Here is a 22,629-nt window from a genome sequence, read left to right on the forward strand (position 1 = left end):
CTTACTCTTGCTTCTCCTATATTAGTCAACATAAGCCAGAAACAAGTGAATGTCTTTGGTTGATTGGAAGAAATCTAAATTCTTTATAGTACATTTGTCTGGGCCTTTAGTTCCTTTATAGAATGAACGATAATAGTAGTTAATTTATATTGACCACTTTCTAGTCCCCTGGCATTATTCTTAGAGTTTTTTAATTCAAAGAGTACTCCTATCTTACTAATATTATCTCTTTTTTTTTTTGTTTTTTGTTTTTGACAGAGACAGAACACCAGTAGGGAGGGGCAGAGAGAGAGGGAGACACAGAACCTGAAGCAGGCTCCAGGCTCTGAGCTATCCTCACAGAGTCCCATGCAGGGCTAGAACCCATAAACTATGAGACCATGACCTGAGCTGAAGTCAGACACTTAACCAACTGAGCCACCCAGGTGCCCCTCACCTCATTTTTATCACCAAAATCACACAGCCAAAATCCCACCAGAATTTGAAAATCAAGCAACCTAGTTCCAGAGCAAACCCCTCTCTGCATTATGTTGTCTCCTCCTCAGAGTTCCATGCTGGCAATGTATTACTAGAGCTCTAAATATCTTTCTTTAAACTTTACTTCCTTGACTTTTTTCATTCACTTTATTACTCCAATTTTCTTCATTTTCTCTTACACTGGCTTTGCCATTCTTTAAGGCAGAAGAGGACTATTATCCTAGCTCAGTAACAGACCAAATAAGTGACAGATCTGGTACTGGAGTCTAGGTTTGTTTGACTCCACAACATCCTATCTCATTCTAAGTTGTACAAAAGTAATAAGAAAAAAACAAGTGTCCTTTGCATGTCTGCCATGATTCAGATACTCAGATGCTGCAGATGTGCAGTGAGTAGAGCAAGGCTTTGCTTCTCTTAAGGACTCAGCAGTTGACTTGTCACATTAACAAACAGTTATATTTGTGTCAGAAGTTTTACAGGATTACTGAGGAGGAAGCGATACTCCTCATTCTCCTTGATCTTAGGTCTCTCTACAGAATCATTGGGATCTTCATGTATGAAAGAAACCTGGTAATGGCTTAATATGTCTTTATTGAAATCAGCATGGTGCAGTGGGAAAAATATGGACGAATAGATTCAAGTCCTAAATTTCAAAGACAAAGCTATAATAATAATGGAAGAAATTGTGTGAAATATTTCACGACCTTGAAGGTAGGGAAGGACTTTTTAATATTCTCAAAGCAAAAAACTGCATGTGAACAACTGAATAAATATAAATTAATTATTTATTTTATGAAAGGATCATAGATAAATTTCAAAGACATATGATAGACCACGAAAAGGTATTTGTAGTGTCTAAAAATCACAAAGGATTATTAACTAGATTATACAATGAATCCCTGAAAATCCACGAGAGTCAGGAAACTCAATAGAAAAAGAAATAACATGAATTAAAAAAATTCACAAAAGGAAAACAGATATATGCAGAGATATTTGACATCTCCAGTAATAATGGAAATAATGTTGAAAGTATAAAGTATCTCTTTGATACTGAACAGTGTGGTAGCACTTGGAAAATACTAAGTGTTGAGGATTTGGACGAAAGGTTAATATTGGCTGTCTTCTATTAATCTCATTTCCTTCTATGGCCTTTGAGCTTGTTCCCTTTCCCTGGAATACTTTATCGCTAGGTGTTTTCATGACTTTGTTTAGGTCTCAGGTCAAATGTAGCCTCTTCATGCCAAGTCAAGATAAATTAACTCCAATCATATTTTAAAATAAAGGATTGTATTTGTTGTATGTATTTATTCTTTTAGTTAATCAGTGCCTACAACTTTCCTTTCAATAGCTTCCAAAATTCTGATTAATGGGAGAGTAACTAAGAATGCAAGATAAGAATTTTAAGAATTTTGAAAAAAAAATAATTTTGAGGTTTTCAGAGCTGGATATCTTCATGTACTTAGGTATCATAAACCACTCAAATTGGAGGAGAAGAAATTGAAATTACTGATAAAGTCTATATCAGTCTCTAAGATAAATAAATAGTATGATTTGATAGGAGATTAAGACTCATATTATTATTCTATGAGTTGTTTCAATGCCTAATATTTGAAGATCCTTTAATTTTCATACCTAATACTGTAGATGAGCAGAGAAAAGCCAAAGCAGTGTTTGGCTGTATTTATTTATTTTTATCGGTGAGTTTTAAAATTTCCTACAAATTAATAGGATTGTGACTATGGAAGAGAGAAAGTGTGAGTGAAGAGTTAATCACTCCTACCTTAGCATTTTCTCCTTTGGCTTCTGGGACACCACTCTCTACAGAGACCATATGTTCTCGCTCACTGGCTGCTTCTTCTGGTCTCCTTTGCTGTCTGTTCTTTTAGTTCTCAATTTTTGTGTTAGAAGGCTTTAGGACTTAGTTCTCTCTCTTCTCTACCTACACTAACATCCTAGATATTCTCATCTTGGTCATAAGGGTTTAAGTACCATTTGTATGCTGACAAATTCCAAATTTTTCTCTTTGGCCTAGATTTCTTTCTTGAATTAAATAATAGAAAAATGAACTCACCTGTAGATTTTACAACTTTTCCTAAAATAAAAGACAAGGAGATGAATGTGGTTGGGTTTACCTCTGAGGACACTAAAGATCTTAGTATTGGTTTTTCCTAAGTTCTAAAGTACTATCTGTACTCTAATATATTTGTTTTTTCCTGAGCTCTAATGGTAATCATAATTACCATTATCATAATGTCTAATTATATGGCAGACATTGTTCCAACTATTTCTTGTCATTTAACTGATTTAATCCTATAGATATGGAACTATTACTACCCCAATTTTCTACAGCAAGAAACTGATCACGGAAAGATTAAACAGTCTAATTTATGACACAATTTTGCACAGTTGATAATTGGTAGTGACCCACATCACCTCTGTTGTTCAGTTCTTATGTTATTTCCACACTGTTAACATGGATTTTCACTTAGGCTTACTTCTTTTGTTATTTCTTTCCACCTTTACTTTCAAATCATAATCACAAAATGTACTGATTTTGGTTGCTAGGCCAAATAACCAATCCCAGGACACTGCTGAAATAAACATATTACTCCTTCCCTATACCCTGTGCCCTTCCCCACTGGACTTTTCACTCTCTAAAAATTCAGGTCAAAACAGAAGTCTCAAAGTTTTATAAATATAAATAAAAAGAGAAAGTGCAGGAAAGGGTCTTAGAGTATTTGAGAACACTATAAATGAGATTAAAAATACTTACCAGGGGAGGGGTGCCTGGATGGCTCAGCCTGTTAAGCGATTGACCCTTGATTTCAGCTCAGGTCATAATCTCATGCTTCTTGAGATGGAGCCCATGATGGGCTCTGCACTGACAGAATGGAGCCTGCTTGGGATTCTCTCTCTCCTCCCCTCTACCCCCCTCAAAAATAAATAAATTTAAAAAAATTACTTACCAGGGGAAGGAGAAGTCATGCCTAAAAATAGCACAGTGAAAAAATTTACACAATAATAATCCAGTTTAATAACACAATTCCTAGTTATTTTTTTCTACAGAAACATTACAAATGTTTTTACTTTCTTAAGGTAGAGCACAAACTCCCAAGTCACAGATTTGGGGCAAATGCACTGGAGTTTTAGCATTCTCTGCTTTCCTGTGAGAATAGCTCTAATTCTTTGATTTCTGTCAACATTCAATTACAACCCCCCCCCCCCCAGGGGATTGGGATGGGACATTCCATTACAGTTTTTTACTTATCTCTGAGCTCTAAGCTCCCTTTAAGAAAATTACTTACAAATATCTAATATATCCCTTCTTCTTGCTATTTATCTTTGTCATTTTCCAGCTATATCTTCATTTTTCTTTCTGTCACCGAATAATTTTGGTATAAAATGTGAATTTAACAATTTAACATTGGTCTGTTAAAGCAATGGAAATTTTACTTTCTGGGAAATCAGTAACAAAATGAGAGGATTTCACATATTATGAAGTCTGAGCCTCTGGTCATGTAGAGCCATAGCCTCAGACTTTATGAGAGACTGAAATATATCAGAAATAAATAGGGAAAAAAAATCTTACTTTTAAATTCTGAAATTCTTTCTTTGTGAAGAAAACACAGATATGCAAGTAAGTGTGCATGCAATGTATTTGCATTGGGTTCACTGAATTAACAACCGCTTCTTCTAATATTGTCCTAGGAGGAACATATTAAGTGCCTTTATAAGAAGACACACCAGACTATGCTCTCTCTTTCTCTGCCTTGTGATGACATAGTGAGAAGGCAATCATCTGCAAGCAAGGAAGAGGGCCCTTTTTGGAACTCCACTATGCTGGGACCCTGATTTTAGACTTCCTGCCTCTAGAACTATGAGAAAATAAATTTCTGTTGTTTAAATTACTGAGTCTAGGGTATTTTGCTGTGCAACCCTAGCTGACAAAGATAGGAGGGGTTGGTAGAGGGAGATTATTCTGTCCTTCAATTTCTTCCCCACCTGTTTCTAGAGAAAATCTTTCTGGAACAGGTACGATTCTCAGTGTATAAAATTGCCTTCCTTTGTCTTCATTCCATTTGTTTTCTTGAATTCTTTTTCATCACTTCTACATCATTTATATCTCTAAGATGTCATCTTTCTATGCTAATGTCCAACCTCAAATACATTTTCCAGAATGGAAAGTCTTCTTTGTCACTGATATAAAAATTTTTAATTGTTTCCCCAGGACAATGTTACTTCATACTATTCTTCCTGTTAAAAATTGTCATTGGTATAGGAAAATTCTAAGTAATGATGGGAAACAGAAAAAAAAGAAGTATCAAGATTTTCAAAGACTGGAAATGATAACCCTCAGGTATTAGGAAGATTGGGGAATGTTATAGAGACGAAATAGCCAAGGAACCAATGAATTATAATGTTATTCCTTCTAAAATAGAAACACAAATATTTCAGTGCAATTCGTGTATAACATATTAGTTTGTATTGACAGCCTTCCCCTTCATTCAGGCATTCATTTATCCTGCAATGAATATTCATTTATCTTTCAGTGAATATTCATTCAGGATGTTCCGGGCACTGTGCAAGGCACTGAGGGTGCTGCAAGAAACAAAATCAACACTGCCTATGTTCATAGAGATTATAGATCCAGGGCAAGGGTATTAGAAATAGAATCCTTTGAGAAGTACAGTGGTTTTTCCTTTGTTTCATGCAGATTTTGAAGAATGATCAAAGGACACAATCTCCCTTGTTTCATTTTCCTCTCAGCTGCTATGGCAAGGTGAGCAACTTTTCTTTTTCTATGAGTGCAATTAAGAATAAAGTATTTTTCCATTTAATGTTTTGAATTGGAAAATAAAACACATATCCTGAAAAGTGCATGAACTGTAAATGTATACATTAACAAGTACAAAATAAACATATATATTAATATCATCTAGGTTAAGAAATATTATTTTGCCCGCATCCTCTCTTCCCACCACTATGTATCATAACTCCTTTCCTCTACTCTGAGGTAACTGTTTTCTTGTTTTTTTTTTTTTAAATGATATTCTCACTTTTTAATGTTATCACCTAGTTGCAACCTCTAAGCAATATAGCTTAAGTTTGGCTTATTTAGGAAGTTACATAAATTGAATCATACTGGATATATTCTTTTGTGTTATGCTTCCTATGAGCCACATTATGCCCTTATGATTCATTTGTATTGTTTTATTGCTCTAGAGAGTTTATTGTATGCTTATGCCACAATATTTATTTATTTTATAATTAGTTGGCATTGGGATTGTTTTTGGTTTTTGACTATTATGACTAGTGCTGCTGTGCATATTTTTATACGTTTTCCACACATGCATGAATTTCTCTGTAGCATTTTTCTGAATGGAATTACTAGGTTGTAAAATATATGTATCTTCAACTAGATAATAACAAACCATCTTCCAAAATGGTCGTACCAATTTACATTTACTGTTAAAACTGTGAGTTCCCATTACTCCATCTCCTTGCTAGCAGGTTGATCATACTTTAACATTTTTGCCAATCTGGTGAGTAGATACTTACATTTTATTATAATTTTAAATTGACATTGCCTTGATTATTTATGAAATTAGACACATTTTAATATATTTATTGGCTGTTTTATCAATAAAATTATTGTATATTTTATTATTTTGCAGTGTGTGCTATATATCCTATCAATATAATTTGTTAAACATACACACACGCACACACACACACACATATGAACATGCACACAGAGCCAGCTGTTACCAATTTGCTAGCATGCACTGACCTAAAGCAATTAAGACTCATATCAGAAATGCATAAATATTTTACTTTTCCATATCCCTGCCAAAACTTGACATTATCCAGCTTTCTAATTCTTGACTAGTCACTATCTTTAAATGATATCTTAATTTTTTCCCCCTCTTTGGGTGAATTTTTCTTAAGTTATTATTTTTAAGTAGCTTTTGTTTTACATAAGAGTTATAAAGATATTACAGACAGTGGATTTTACCCAGCTTCCCTTAATGCTAACATCTTTTTGTTCTTCTAGACCATAAATTGGTCTTCTTTTTTTTTTTTTTTTTTTAATTTTTTTTTTTTCAACGTTTTTTATTTATTTTTGGGACAGAGAGAGACAGAGCATGAACGGGGGAGGGGCAGAGAGAGATGGAGACACAGAATCGGAAACAGGCTCCAGGCTCCGAGCCATCAGCCCAGAGCCTGACGCGGGGCTCGAACTCACGGGCCGCGAGATCGTGACCTGGCTGAAGTCGGACGCTTAACCGACTGCGCCACCCAGGCGCCCCATAAATTGGTCTTCTTTTTGAAATACCTGTTCAAGAATATTTTTTCTATTGGGCTATCCATCTTCTGGTAATTGATTTGTAGGAATTCTTTATTTTTTAATTTTTTATTTTTTTAAATTTATTTTTAAAAATTTATATCCAAGTTAGTTAGCATATAGTGCAATAATGATTTCAGGAATAGAATCCAGTGATTCATCCCCTACATATAACACCCAGTGCTCATCCCAGCTAGTCCCTCCTTAATGTCCATCCCCCATTTAGACCAGTCCCCACCCCAAACCCCTCCAGCAACCTTCAGTTTATTCTCTGTATTTGTCTTAGGTTTTCTCCCCCTCCCAGTTTTTATATTATTTTTGTTTCCCTTCCCTTACGTTCATCTGTTTTGTATCTTAAATTACACATATGAATGAGTCATATGATATTTGTCTTTCTCTGACTGACTAATTTCACTTTGCATAATACACTCTAGTTCCAACCATGGTGTTGCAAATGGCAAGATATCATTCTTTTTGATTGCCAAGTAATCTTCCATTGTATATATATATCACTTCTTTATCCATTCATCATTTGACGGACATTTGGACTCTTTCCATATTTCTGTCAATACCTCTGCTATAAACATTGGGGTGCATGTGCCCTTCAAAACAGCACATCTATATACTTTGGATAAATACCTAGTAGTGCAATTGCTGGGATGTAGGGTAGTTCTAGCTTTAATATCTTGAGGAACCTCCATATGGTTTTTCAGAGTGGCTGCACCAGTTTGCATTCCAACAGTGCAAAAGGGTTCCCTTCTCTCTATATCCTGACCGATAGCTATTATTTCCTGAGTTGTTAATTTTAGCCAGTGTGAGGTGGTATCTCATTGTGGTTTTGATTTGTATTTCCCTGATAATGAGTGATGTTGAGCATTTCTTCATGAGTCTGTTAGGCATCTGGATGTCTTCTTTGGAGAAGTGTCTATTCCTGTCTTTTTCCCATTTCTTCACTGGATTATGCCAAAAAACTTTGGGCATTGAGTCTGATAAGTTTTTTATAGATTTTGGATAGTAACCTTTTATCTGATATGTCATTTGCAAATATCTTCTCCCATTCTGTCGGTTGCCTTTTAGTTTTGCTGATTGTTTCCTTCTCTGTGCAGAAGCTTTTTATTTTGATGAGGTCCCAGTAGTTCATTTTTGCTTTTGTTTCCCTTGCATCCGGAGACGTGTTGGGTAAGAAGTTGCTATGGCCAAGATCAAAGAGGTTTTTGCCTGCTTTCTCGTCAAGGATTTTGATGGCTTCCTGTCTTACATTGAGGTCTTTCATCCATTTTGAGTTTATTTTTGTGTGTGGTGTAAGAAAGTGGTCCAGGGTCATTCTGCATGTCGCTGTCCAGTTTTCCCAGCACCACTTGCTGAAGAGACTGTCTTTATTCCATCGGACATTCTTTCCTGCTTTGTCAAATATTAGTTGGCCGTATGTTTGTGGGTACATTTCTGGGTTCTCTATTTTGTTCCATTGATCTAAGTGTCTGTTTTTGTGTCAGTACCATACTGTCTTGATGATAACAGCTTTGTAATACACAATTCCGGAAATATGAGGCCTCCAGCTTTGGCTTTCTCTTTCAGTGTTGCTTTGGCTATTTGGGGTCTTTTCTGGTTCCATACAAATTTTAAGATTGTTTGTTCTAGCTCTGTGAAGAATGCTGGTGTTATTTTGATAGGGACTGCTTTGAATATGTAGATTGCTTTGGGTAGAATTGACATTTTAACAATATTTGTTCTTCCAATCCATGAACATGGAATATTTTACATTTTTTTTGTGTCTTCTTCAGTTTCTTTCATGAGATTTCTATAGTTTTAAGTGTATAGATTTTTCATTTCCTTGGTTGGGTTTATTCCTAGGTATTTTATGGGTTTTGGTGCAATTGTAAATGGGATTGATTTCTTGATTTCTCTTTCTGAGGCTTCATTATTGGTGTATAGAAATGCAACTGACTTCTGTGCATTGTTATATCCTGTAACTTTATTGAATGCATGGATCAGTTCTAGCAGTTTTTGTGTGTGTGTGTGCGTGTGTAACTTTTTGGGTTTTTCACATAGAGTATCATGTCATCTGTGAAGAGTGAAAGTTTGACTTCTTCCTTGCTGATTTGGGTGCCTTTTATTTTTTTGTGTGTGTTGTCTGAGTGCTAAGCCTGGGATTTCCAACACTATGTTGAGTAACAGTGGTGAGAATGGACATCCTTGTTGTGTTCCTGACCTTAGGGGGAAAACTCTCAGTTTTTCGCCATTGAGGGTGATATTAGTGGTGGGTCTTTCATGCATGGCTGTTATGATCTTGAGGTATGCTCCTTCTATTCCTACTTTCTTGAGGGTTTTTATCGAGAAAGATGCTGTATTTTTTCACATGCTTTTTTTGCATCTTTTGAGAGGAACATGTGGTTCTTGTCCTTTCTTTTATTAATGTAAGGTATCACATTGATTGATTTGTGGATATTGAATGAGCCCTGCATCCCAGGTATAAATCCTACTTGATTGTGGTGAATAATTATTTTAATGTATTGTTGGATCTGACTGGCTAGTATCTTGTTGAGAATTTTTGCATCCATGTTCATCAAGGAACTTGGTCTTTAGTTATCCTTTTTAGTGGGGTCTTTGTTTTTGGAATCAAGATAATGCTGCCCTCATAGAATGAGTTTGGAAGTTTTCCTTCCATTTCTATTTTTGGGAACATATTAGAAAGAATAGGTGTTAACTCTTTAAATGTTTGGTAGAATTCCCCTGGAAAGCCACCCAGCTCTGGACTCTTGTTTGTTATGAGACTTGATTACTAATTCAATTTCTTTACTGGTTATGGGTCTGTTGAAATTTTCTATTTCTTCCTATTTCAGTTTGGGCAGTTTATCTGTTTCTAGGAATTTGTCCATTTCTTCCAGATTTCCCAATTTATTGTCATGTAATTGCTCAAAATATTCTCTTATTATTGTTTGTATTTCTGCAGTGTTGGTTGTGCTCTCTTCTTTAATTCTTGATTTTATTTGGGTCCTTTCCCTTTTCTTTTTGATCAAACTGGCTAGGGTTTTATCAATTCTGTTAATTCTTTCAAAGAATCAGCTCCTGGTTTCGTTGATATATTCTACTATTTTTTTGATTTTGAGATCATTGATTTCTACTCTAATCTTTATTATTTTCCATCTTCTGCTGGTTTGGGGCTTTCTCTGCTATTCCTTTTCCAGCTCTTTAAGGTATAAGGTTAGGTTGTGTGTTTGAGACTTTCTTCCTTCTTTAGGAATGCCTGGATTGCTATATACTTCCCTCTTATGACTGCTTTTGCTGTATTCCAGAGATTTGGGGCTGTCGTGTTATCATTTTCATTGACTTCCGTGTACTTTTTAACTTTCTCTTTAATTTCTTGGTTAACCCATTCATTCCTTAGTAGGATGTTCTTTAATGTCCAGGTATTCATGGTCTTTTCAAAGTTTTTTTGTGGTTGATTTCGAGTTTTGTAGCATTGTGGTCTGAAAATATGCATGGTATGATCTTGATTTTTTGTATTTGTTGAGGGCTGATTTGTGTTCCAGTATGTGATCTAATCTGGAAAATGTTACATGTGCACTTGAGAAGAATGTGTATTCTGCTGCTTTAGGATGAAATGTTCTGAATATATTTGTTAAGTCCATCCAGTCCAGTGTGTCATTCAAAGTCATTGTTTCCTTGTTGATTTTCTGTTTAGCTGATCTGTCCATTGGTGTAGGTGGGGTGTTTAAGTTCCCTATTATTATGGTATTATTATCAATCGGTTTCTGTATATTTGTGATTAATTGCTTTATATATTTCAGTGCTTCACATTAGAGGTATAAATGTTCAGAATTGTTAGATCTTCTTGGTGGATAGACCCCTTAATTTTGACAAAATGCCCTATCATCTCTTGTTAGTCTTTATTTTAAAATCTAATTTGTCTGATATAAGTATGGCTACTCCGGCTTTCTTTTGGTGACCATTACAATGATAGATGGTTCTCTATCCCCTTACTTTCAGTCTGAAGTTGTCTTTAGTCTAAAATGGGTCTCTTGTGAAATGGGTTTCTAAAATCATGTTTTATTATCCATTCTGATACTCTATGTCTTTTGATTGAAGCATTTAGTTAATTGACATTTCTAGTGTGTACTGAAAGATATGAATTTATTGCGATTGTGTTGCCTGTAGAGTTGGAGTTTCTGGTGGTGTTCTCTGGTCCTTTCTAGTCTTTGTTGCTTTTGGCTTTTTTGTTTTGTTTCATCTTTTCTCCCCTCAGAGAATCCCCCTTAAAATTTCTTGCAGAGCTGGTTTAGTGATCATGGACTCCTTTAGTTTTTGTTTGTCTGGGAAACTCTTTATCTGTCCTATTTTGAATGACAGCCTTCCTGGATTAAGAATTCTTGGCTGCATATTTTTCCAATTCAGCACACTGAATATATCCTGCCAGTTTTCCAGCCTGCCAAGTTTCTGTGAATAGGTATGCTGTGAACCTGATCTATCTTCCCTTATATGTTGAGGACTTTTTTCCCTTGTTTTTTTCATATATCTTTCCTTGTCTGTGTATTTTGTGAATTTGACTATGATATGCCTTGTTGATGGTCAGTCTTCATTGAATCTAATGGGAGTTCTCTGTGCTTCCTGGATTTTGATATCTGTGTCTTTCCCCAGATTAGGAAAGTTTTCTGCTGTAATTTGCTCACATAAACCTTCTACCATGTTGTCTTTCTCTTCATCTTCTGGGACTCCTATGATTCAGATATTATTCCTTTTTAATAAGTCACTGAGTTCTCTAATTCTTGTATTGTGCTCTTTTGCCTTAGTTTCCCTCTGTTATTCCTGTTTCATTGTTCTTCATAATTTTGTCTTCTTTATCACTGATTTGCTGCTCTCCTTCATCCATCCTTGCTGCTGTGGCACCATTCAAAATTGCATCTTGGCTATAGCATTTTTAATTTCATCCTGACTAGATTTTACTTCTTTCATATCCTCTGAAAAGGGTTTTGTGCTTTTTTCAACCCCAGCTAGTATTATTATTGTGATTCTAAGGTGTGGTTCAGACATCTTGCTTATATCTGTGTTGATTAACCTGCTGGCTGTCATTTCTTCGTGTTCTTTCTTTTGGGGCAAATTCCTTAATTTTGTCATTTTGCAGGAAGAAAAAGAACTAATAAAATTAAAATTAAAATTAAAAAAATTTAAAAAAACACACAAAAAATCAAATAAAGAAAGCTAGATCCTAGGTGTGTTTTGGTCGGATTGTTGAATGAAACTTGGTAGAATAGAGAAAAAAGGAAAGAAGAAGAAAAAAAGTAAGAAAAAGTTTAAAATTTAAAAAAATTATACAATAAAATAGAATAAAATGAAATGAAGAAAGTGAAATAGAATAAAAACATTTACAAAAATAAAAAAATAGTAAAAAGAAATTTAAAAAATGGAAAATAAAAATAAAAATAAAATTTTCTCTTTCTGTATCCAAGAAAAAGGAAGGAGGGAAAAAAATTTAAACGAAAGCAAAAAAAGAAAGAAAGAAAAAGAAAGAAAGAAAGAAAGAAAGAAAGAAAGAAATGAATAGATGGACCAGCAAACAGAATGAAATCCAAAAGAAATTACATCCAGTTTCCCCTAGAAGTCAAACTATGAAGCACTTTATAGTTTGTACACTAAGCAGGCAGAGGGGTGTGTGGTGGTCCTCTAGGGCATGTGCTTGGTGGGTACAGTTGGGCAGGACTTGGTGTGATGGCTTCGTTTTCCACTAGTAAGCTGCTTAGCTTACTGAGGTGGATCAGTGTGGCACATGTGCACTTGCGCATGTTTGTGCATGCACAAGAGAGGTGAAAATGGCTTCACTCAGCTTCCCAGTCTCTGGCACAGGAACTCAGCTCTCACTTACTGGTAATCAAGCACCTCTCTTTGTCTCCAGCTTCCATCCACTCCCTGTTTCTACACTGTGTCCAAGCCATCAGCCTGCTAGGCGTCACCTCTCTCCTGAATTTTATCTCACATAGGGCTATGTTTCCAAACCTGTAACTTCTGAGAACCTTGTGGCTTGGACCTGCTCTGACCCGTTGGGGAGGGCCTCACTGAGCAGTGGCTGGGTACTGGCTTGCCCCAGAGAACATTACTGTGATGGCGTTCATGAGATTGCACTGTAGCAGAGGTTCAGAGATTGTGGCCGGGTGCCAGCTTGCCCCAGCAAAAATTCATGTGATTGCACAGTGGCAGCAGTTCAGAGATTATGGCAAATCACAACAAATAACTGGCGCCAAGTTTCATCACACGCTGCCATCTTTGTTCCAATACCAGCAAATGTGGCTGTTTTCTGGGGTCTGCTGGGACCTTTGCCAATGGGGAGGCCAAACGGCCTCTTCCAAATGTCCTCCAAGCGGGGGAAGTCCTTCTCCCCAGGTGGCCCACTGACCCCTCAGACCTCATTGCCTCCTCCTGGGGATTCACCCTTCCTCTCCACTTGAGCACTGCCAGGTATTGATTTCCAGAATTTCCGACTCTACAGTCTCCTATTTATAGAGTCCTAGTGGTATTGAAATCCTCTCATTTCTCCCCATCAGTGTTTTTAGGGAACAGATTTCTTGTTCAGTCCTTTGTGAGCGTCTCCACTCTTTTTCTCTCCAGCTACTTTTGGAGGAGTACTTTTTTTGTACTCTCCTGGTGTGCCACACTCTCCCCACCTTTCTCTGTCCTGTCTCCACAAAAACAGCTCCCCACCCTCTGCGGCTTCTCTCTCCCCCAGTTCACCTCTCCACACTGTGTACCTGCTGAGTTCTGTGGCTTAAGTTATGCAGATTGTGGTGTTAATCCTCAGTACAATGTCCTAGGTGTACAAAATGGTTTGGTGCTGATCTAGCTGCATTCAGGGATGAGAGAAGCCAAGAACTTCATGCTGCTCCACCGTCTTGGCCCTTCCAAATTGTTTTCTTTCTGTGGGAATTCTTCATATTCTGATACTAGTCTTAAAATGTTTTTTATTTTTTTATGTGTTGTAAATATGCTTTTCTACTTAATGTTGCCTTTTCACTTTGTGGCATTTGATGAACAAATGTTCTTGATTATGAATCCCTCCCACATGTATCATGTTATTTTCTTATAGTAAGTAGGTTTTGAGTGTTTTTAAAGAAATCTTTTTGTACTCCAAGTTCATGGTGATTATTTCTATATTATTTTATAAAAACTATTTTTTGTCTTTCATATTTATATGTAATTCACTGGAACTGAAGTTTGATGTGAGGTAGGGATATGCTTTCTTCCTTTCTTTTCTGTATGGTTATCTACTTGTCACAAAGTCATTTATGAAAAAGACTTTATCCACTGTTCTGCAGGGAAGTTTTGTCATATGTCAACATTTGTGAACATTTACGATTATGTGAACATGATGTGAACATTTGTGTAATGCATTTCTGAGTTTCTCAAATTTCTTTATCATTCTGTTCATCTCGGTATTTGTTAACATAGCCTTACAGAATGACTTGGGTCTGTACCCTCTTTTTCTATTTTCAAGAAAACTCCATGCAGGATTTGAAGTATTTTTTCTTTGAATATTTGGTAGAACTCATCAGAGAAGACATCTGGTTATGGAGAAAGATTTTTTTGATTACTGATTCCATATCAATTCATATTTTTAATTTTTTTCTTTATTCATTTTCATAAGTTACTCTTCTAGGATTTCAGGGACTATAGTAATAAAGGAATTGGTTTATGGGATTTGTGACAAAGTATGTTACATTTATTTTCTGAAATTCTTAAAATCTGCCCTTTAAAACATATCTACCCAGGTAGATATGTTTGATATTTGGTTTTCTTTCTTTCTTCTTATTTAAAAAATATGTAAGCTCATGTGATCATTTTCCCTAGGTACTCATCATTTTCACTGATTCATACAATTTGTCTCAGTTGGAACACGTCCAGAGAAGCAGTTTTTAAACTTCTCCTACTGGAAAACTATCCTCAGTTTATTTTTTGCAAACTCTACTTTTTCAGTTTTCTTCCCTACCACTTCTTTTACTGTTTATCACCACCACCACCACCACCACCACCATGTTATTACTTTTCTTAATTTCTTTTCTCTATTCTGTTTTTAAATTATTATCTGTTAATCTGAAGGATCATAAGCATATCCAACCTTCTTTTTCCTTCCTCATAATGTTGCCCAGCCTTTCAACAACCCTATAGTTACTGTGCATAAGATGTATTTGTTCTTTTCAAAGTTTTATTTAAACTTTATTTTCCTTTATCTCTGCCTGGATTCTGAGCCCATCTTATTTCCTTAAATACTTTTGTATATGTTTCTTCTTAGTAAAAAATTCTAATTTATTATTGACAAGTCAGTTGACTTAATTATCAATGTATTCTTTCTGGAAATCAGTGGAGTTAAATATCAAAGGTGTTTTTAATAACTCATTGAAATGCTTAGTTTTTGCACAGTTATGAATGAAAATAGCCAGTGTGACTAAAATCCTTTACCACACATTTGTACTTTATAGTTATTAAATAGTAAAATAACTTACCAGTAGGTGGTGCATTTTTTTCTGAAACACAACACAAAAATATGTTTTTAGTTAATCTTTATATATACATCATAATGTCTATCAATAATTTTTTCTAAGATGCACTTTGAAAATGACACTAACAAGGTGCCAAAATATTTGCATCATTTGACTTGAAGCTGTTGACCAGATAAGAGTCCTTCATGTATTAATAGACATACAAAGAGTGGAAATGACCTTGAGGAACCCAAATGTTATTTTGTCCCCTGTGTAGTATCTGTACCAAGTGATAAGTCTATGCATGAGATCTAAATGAAGACATATAATTCCCCTTAGCCATGCCTTTCTATCCTTAAATAGAGCTGAGAGATATAAAATTAATATATATGCATTTAAAATTCTTCCATTTCAGTTTATGCATACGTTTTATTTATATTTATGTTTTGCTCTGGGAAAAACTCTTTCATTTTTTTTTAATTCTTACTTTTCTCTTTTCCTATTCAGTCACTTTACTTCTTCTTCTATTCTTTTTTTTAATGTTTATTTATTTTAGAGAGAGAGAGAGTGAATGGAAGAAGGGCAGAGAGAGAGGAAAACACAGAATCTGAAGCAGTCTCCAGACTCTGAGCTACAAGTACAGAGCCTGATGCAGGGCTCAAACCCACAAACTGTGAGATCATGACCTGAGCTGAAATTGGCCACTCAACCAACTGAGCCACCCAGGTACCCCCATCTTCCTCTTCTATTCTGGCTACACATTATTGGTTTGGAAATTTATTTTTTTTTAGTGGATAGAATATTTTTTTCCAGCTCCTAATCATTTTTGTTGACCAGTGTTTTCTTTTCTAAATAGAAATATAGTTGACATACAATATTGTATTAGTTTCAAGTGTACAACATAGTGATTCATCAATGATATATACATCACAATATGCTCACCATAAGTCTAGTTACCTTTTACCATTATATAATGTTATTATAACACTATTGACTATATTCCCTATGCTGTACTTTTCATGCTATGTGTATAATTGATATAAAATATCATAGACATTTCATGTAGACATTAAGTGTTTGGAGATAAGTATACACCAATGAAGGATCATCACAATCAATGCCATGAAATTATCCATCACCTGCAAAAGTTTCCTCCTGCACCTTTTGCTATTTTCTTTTCTTTTTTTGCATTCTTTTTAAAATTTAAAATTTTTAAATTTTAATCACCTGGTGCTCCTCATGACAAGTGACTCCCTAATCTCCATCACCTATTTTATCCATCTTCCCACCCACCTCCCCTCTGGTAACTATCAGTTTGTTCTCTATAGATATGAATTTGTTTCTTGGTTTACCTTGCTCTCACTATCCTTATTTCCTTTTCCTCACTTGTTTCATTTCATAAATTTCACATATGAGTGAAATCATATAAGATTTGTCTTTCTCTGACTTATTTCTCTTAGCATTATACCATCTAGCTCCATCCATGTTGCAAATGGCAAGATTTCATTCTATGGCTGAATAATATTTGATTGTATATATATGCCATATCTTCTTTATCCATTCACGAATCAATGGATGCTTGGGCTACTTCTTTATTTTGGGTATTGCAAATAATGCTGCTATAAAAAACATACGGTGCACACATCCTTTTGAATTACTGTTTTTTAAATTTATTTTTTACTGTTTTTATTTATATTTGAGAGACAGAGAGAGATGGGGGGGGGAGGGGCAGAGACAGAGGGAGACACAGAATCCAAAGCAGGCTCCAGGCTCTGAACAGTCAGCACAGAGCGCAATGCAGGGCTTGAACTCATGAGCAATGAGATCATGACCTGAGCCTAAGTTGGACACTTAACTGACTGAGCCACCCAGTCATCCTGAATTAGTGTTTTTGCATTCTTTGCGTAAATACCCAATAGTGCAATTGCTGGATTATAGGGTAGTTGTATTTTTTACTTTTTGAGGAAACTCCATACTGTTTTCCACAGTGGTTGCATGATTTTGCATTCCCACCAACAGTGCAACAGAGCTCCTTTTTCTCCACATCCTTGCCAACACTTGTTGTTTCTTGTGTTGTTGATTTTAGCCATTCTGACCAGTGTGAGATGATATTTCATTGTAGTTTGTTTTGCATTTCTCTGATTATAAGTGATAATGAGCATCTGTTCATGTGTCTGTTGGCCATCTGTATGTCTTCTTTGGAAAAATGTCTTCCAGTTTTACCAACACTATTTGTTGAAAAGACTGTCTTTTTCCCATTGGATATTCTTTCCTTCATTGTCAAGATTAAGTGACTATATAATTGCGGGTTTATTTCTGAGCTTTCTGTTCTGTTCTATTGATTTATGTGTCTATTTTTGTGCTAGTGCCATACTGACTTGATTACCACAGGTTTGTAATATAACTTGAAGTTGGGAATTGTGAGGCCTCCAGCCTTGCCCCTTTTTTTCCAGACTACTTTGGGTATTTGGGGTCTTTTGTGGTTCCATACAAATTTTAAGATTGTTCTATTTCTGTGAAAAATGTTGGAAAAATGTTGGTATTTTGGTAGGGATTGCATTAAATGTGTACAATGCTTTGAATAGTGTGGATATTTTAAAAATATTTGTTCTCCTAATCCATAAGTGTGGAATGTCTTTCTATTTCTTTGTGTCCTCTTCAACTTTGTTCATCAATGTTTTATATTTTTCAGAGTATAGGTTTTTTACTTTTTTGATTAGCTTTATTCCTAGGCATCTTATTATTTGGGGTCCAATTATAAATGGGATTATTTTCTTAATTTCTCTTTCTGATGCCTCATTATTATTGTATAGAAATGAAATAGTTGTCTGTACATTGATTTTGTACATTGTGACTTTACTGACTTCATGTATCAGTTCTAGCAAATTTTTTGGTGGAATCATTCAGGTATTCTATATAGAGTATCATGTCATCTTCAAATAAGGTAAGTTTTCATTCTTTCTCACCAATTTCCATATCTTTTATATCTTTGTGTTGTCTGACTGCTGTGGCTAAGACTTCCACAGCATAAATGAATAAAAGTGGGGAGAGTAGACATCCTTGTCTTGTTCCTGACCTTAGGGGGAAAGTTCTCAGTTTTTCCCTATCAAAGATGATGTTAGCTGTGGGTTTTTCATATATGGCCCTAATTATGTTGAGGTAGATACCCTCTAAACCTATATTGTTGAGGCTTTTATGATACATGGATATTTTACTTTGTCAGATGATTTTACATCTATTGAAAGAACCATATGGTTCTTATCCTTTCTCTTATTGATGTGATGTATCACGTTGATTGATTTGAGAATGTCGGACCACACTTGCAACCCAGGATTAAATTCCAAATGATTGTGGTGAATGGGTGAAGATTTCTTTAATGTATTGTTGGATTCTGTTTGCTAGTATTTTGTTGAGGATTTTTGCATCACTGTTCATCAGAGATATTGGTCTGTAGTTTGTTTGTTTGTTTATCAAGTCTTTATCTGATTTTGGTAACAGAGTCATGCTGGTTTTAGAAGGTTTTTTTTTTATAACATAAATTTAGAAGGTTTTTTTTTTCTTTTTTTGGGGGGGATAATTTTTGAAGAATATGTACTAATTCTTTAAATCTTTAGTGGAATTTGACTGTGAATCCACCTGGTCCTGGACATTGGTTTGTTAGGAGGTTTTTTTTTTAATGTTTATTTATTTATCTTGAGAGAGAGAAGGAGTGAGAAAGAGCAGGAAAGGGACAAAGAGAGAGGGAGAGAGAATCTCAAGCAAGCTCTGTACTGTCAGTGCAGAGCCTGATGAAGAGACATGGGGCCCAATCTCATGAACCATGAAATCATAACTTTAACTGAAGTCAAGTATTGGATTTATAACTGATTGAGCCACCCAAGCACTCCTGTTGGAAGTTTTTCGATTGTTGATTTAATTTCTTTGCTGGTAATTGGTCTGTTAAAATTTTCTATTTCTTTCTGCTTCAGTTTTTGTAGTTTGTATATTTCTAGGAATTTATCCATTTCTTGGAAATTGTGTAATTTTTTGGCATGTACTTTTTTATAATATCTTATAATTCTGTGGTATTAGTTGTTATTTCTTCCCTCTCATTTGTGATTTTATGTATTTGGGTTCTTTTTCTCTACAACTTTATCAATTCTATTGATTTTTTCAAAGAACCAGCTTTTGGTTTCATTGATCTTTTCTATTGTTGTGTTTTTTGTTTTTGTTTTTTGTTTTTTTTTTGTTTTTTTAGTTTCTATATAATTTATGTCTGCTATAATCATTATTATTTCCTTCCTTCTTTCTTTCTCCTGGCTTTAGGCTTCTTTTGTTTTTCTTTTTCTAGCTCCTTTATGTGTGAGGTTAGATTTTTGTGATTTTCTTGATTCTTGAGGTGAATCTGTATTACTATAGACTTTTCTCTTAGAATTACTTTTGCTGAATCCAAGTGGTTTTGAATCATTTTTTTCATTTTCATTTGGTTCCATTAGTTTTTTATTTCTTCTTTGATCTACTGGTTGACCCATTTTGTCACTTATTTTCTGGTTGTTTCTGAAGATTCTCTGATCCTTTCTCATCTTTCTTGCTCTCATGGTTTTATGTTTTTCTTTAGTGATGTATTTGGATTTCTTTCTCTTTATTCCTTGCATATTTATTGTGGTTTTTGATATAGGTTTACCATTAGGTTTAAGTGGCATGTCATACAACCTCCATGTCATTTAACCTCCATGTATTTTTGGTTTTCCAGCCTTTTTCTTGTGGTTGACCTCTAGTTTCATAGTGTTGAGGTCAGAAAAGATGCATGGTATGACTTCAATCTTCTGAAATATGTTGCAGCTTCTTTTGTGGCCTAATATGTTATCTATTCTGGAGAATGTTCCACCTATATTTGAAAAGAATGTGTATTCTGCTATTTAAAGATGAAAGGTTCTCAATGTATCTGTTAAATTCAAGTATTCCAGTGTGTCATTCAAAGCTATTATTTCTTTGTTGATTTTCTGTTTAGATGATCTGTCCATTGCTGTAAGGGGAGTGTTAAAGTCTGCACTATTATTGTATATTTTTTTCTTTCTTTCTCTTTCTTTCTTTCTTTCTTTCTTTCTTTCTTTCTTTCAAAAAGAGAGAGAGAGAGAGAGAGAGAGAGAGAGGGAGAGTGAGCAAAGGAGGGGCAGAGAAAAAGAGAGGGAGAGAGAGAATCCCAAGCAGGTCCCACACTGTCAGTGTAGAGCCTTGATACAGGTCTCGAACTCATGAACCATGAGATCATTAACTAAGCTGAAATCAAGAGTCAGATACTTAACTGACTGAGTCACCCAGCTGTCCCTACTATTATTGTGTTATTGTAGATTAGTTCCTTTATGTTTGTTATTCATTGTTTTGTGTATTTGGGTGTTTCCGCATTGGTTGCATACAACTTTACAATTGTTATATCTTTTTGTTAGATTGTTCCTTTTATTATCACTTAGTGTCCTTCTTTGTCTCTTGTTTCAGTCTTTGTTTCAAGGTCTTGTTTGTTTGAAATAAGTATTGGTACTCTGGCTTTCTTTTGATACCCATTTGCATAAGTGTTTCTCCATCCTCTCACTTTCAATCTGCAGGTGTCTTTAGGTCTGAAACAAGTCTCCTGTAGACAAAATACAGATGGGTCTTATTTTTAAATCCATTCTGCCACTCTCTCTTTTGATTGAAGCATTTAGTTCATTTAAATTCCAAGTAATTATTGATATGTATTCATTGCCATTTTATTACTTATTTTGTGGTTGTTTCTGAAGATTTTCCCTGATCCTTTCTTATCTTTCTTGTTCTCATGGTTTTCTGTTTTTCTTTAATAGTGTGTTTGGATTTCTTTCTCTTTATTCTTTGCATATTTATTAGTGGTTTTTGATACAGGGTTACCATTAGGTTTGTATATAACCTCTTTTGCATATAATAGTCTGTATTAAGTTGATGCTCATTTAAGTTTGACTCCATTCTTTTCTCCTCTCCTCTCCACATTTTAGGTATATGTGTCATATTTTACATCCTTTAATTTTGTGAGTTCCTTGACTGATATTTTTAATGGAAATATTCATTTTTACTGCTTTTGTGTTTCTTACATCCCTACTGTCATTTCCGGTCTCTCATTTCCACTTAGGGAGTCCCATTTAATATTTCTTGAAGGGGTGGTTTAGTGGTCATGAACTCTAATTTCTGTTTGCCTGGGAAACTCTTTAATCTCTCATTCCATGATAATCTTGTTACATAGAGTATTGTTGGCAGCAAGTTTTTCCCATTTAGCACTTTGAATATATTATGCCACTCCTTTTTGGCTTGGAAGTTTTTTGCTGAAAATCCCTGATGGTCTGTGGGGTATCCTTTGTATGTAACTGTCTTCTTTTGCTTGCTGGTTTTAATATTTTTTCTTTATCACTACTACTTTCCATTTTAATTACAATGTCGTGATTTGGATCTGCTTCCACTGATTTCAATGGGGACTGTCTGTGCCTTCTGGATCTGGATACCTGTTTTCTTCCCCCAGATTTAGGGATGTTCTTAGCTACTATTTCCTCAAAACATTTTCTGCCCCCTTTTCTCTCTCTTCTTCTGGGATTCCTATTGTACAAATGTTATTACATTTGATGGAGTCACTGCATTCCCTAAGTCTATTCTCATTTTGCATAATTCTTTTCTGTCTCTTTTGTTCAGCTTTATAGCTTCCCTTACTATGTCTTCTAGGTCACTGTTTTGTTTCTCTGCGTCTTCAAACCTGTTGTCCATTTCATCAAGCATGTTTCTCATTTTGTTTATTGAGCCTGTCATCTCTGCTATGTTATTTCTTATGTCTGTGTTAATGGTCTCACTGATGTTCTCCATGCTTTTTGTAAGTTCAGCGAGTATCCTTATTATTGCTTTAAATTATCTATCAGGCATATTACATATATCTGTTTTACTTAGTTCTGTGACCATGACCTTGTCCTGTTCTTTCACTTGGTACAAATTCCTCTGTCTTCTCATTTTGTCTAAGTGTCTATGCCCTGTAGTCTCTGTGTTAGGGAAGTCAGCTTTGTCTCCTATTCTCAAGCACAAAGACTCGGAAGAAGAGGTCCGTAGTGCCCTGAGGTGCAGTATACCCTATTCCACAGGGCCTGGAACTTCTGGGAGTGTCTCCAATATATGATGTGTGTGCTCTGTTATGTCCTAGCCACTTTATCCTTCAGGCCAGTCATCTGCAGAGGCTTTTTTTTTTTTACCTGTTGTGAGCAGTGTTTGGTCCCTGGTCTGAATGTGGTGTGTTTTTAACTAGGTGTGCTCTGGTCTGCTTATGAAATTAGACTTGTCACTATTGCCACCAAAATGGAGGCTCAACAAAACTCCCAAGTC

The 22,629-nt window shown here is 35.2% G+C and overlaps 1 protein-coding gene across 29 annotated transcripts in view; it reads right to left on the minus strand.

Moving 5' to 3' along the window:
* The window catches only part of TSBP1 (testis expressed basic protein 1), a 219,772-nt gene that overhangs the window by 51,151 nt on the left and 145,992 nt on the right, over positions 1-22,629 (minus strand). For 26 of the 29 annotated variants that reach the window (XM_042938383.1, XM_042938378.1, XM_042938375.1 and 23 more), the window contains 3 exons: positions 15,310-15,330; positions 3,444-3,464; positions 2,549-2,569 (listed from right to left, as the gene is read on the minus strand). In XM_042938383.1, coding sequence (XP_042794317.1) covers positions 2,549-2,569; positions 3,444-3,464; positions 15,310-15,330 — 63 coding nt within the window. The remainder of the gene's footprint in view (positions 1-2,548; positions 2,570-3,443; positions 3,465-15,309; positions 15,331-22,629) is intronic. The other 3 variants (XM_042938395.1, XM_042938371.1, XM_042938397.1) reach the window with 2 other exon arrangements.

This window comes from Panthera leo, chromosome B2, assembly GCF_018350215.1.
Source record: "Panthera leo isolate Ple1 chromosome B2, P.leo_Ple1_pat1.1, whole genome shotgun sequence".
Taxonomy (NCBI): domain Eukaryota; kingdom Metazoa; phylum Chordata; class Mammalia; order Carnivora; family Felidae; genus Panthera; species Panthera leo.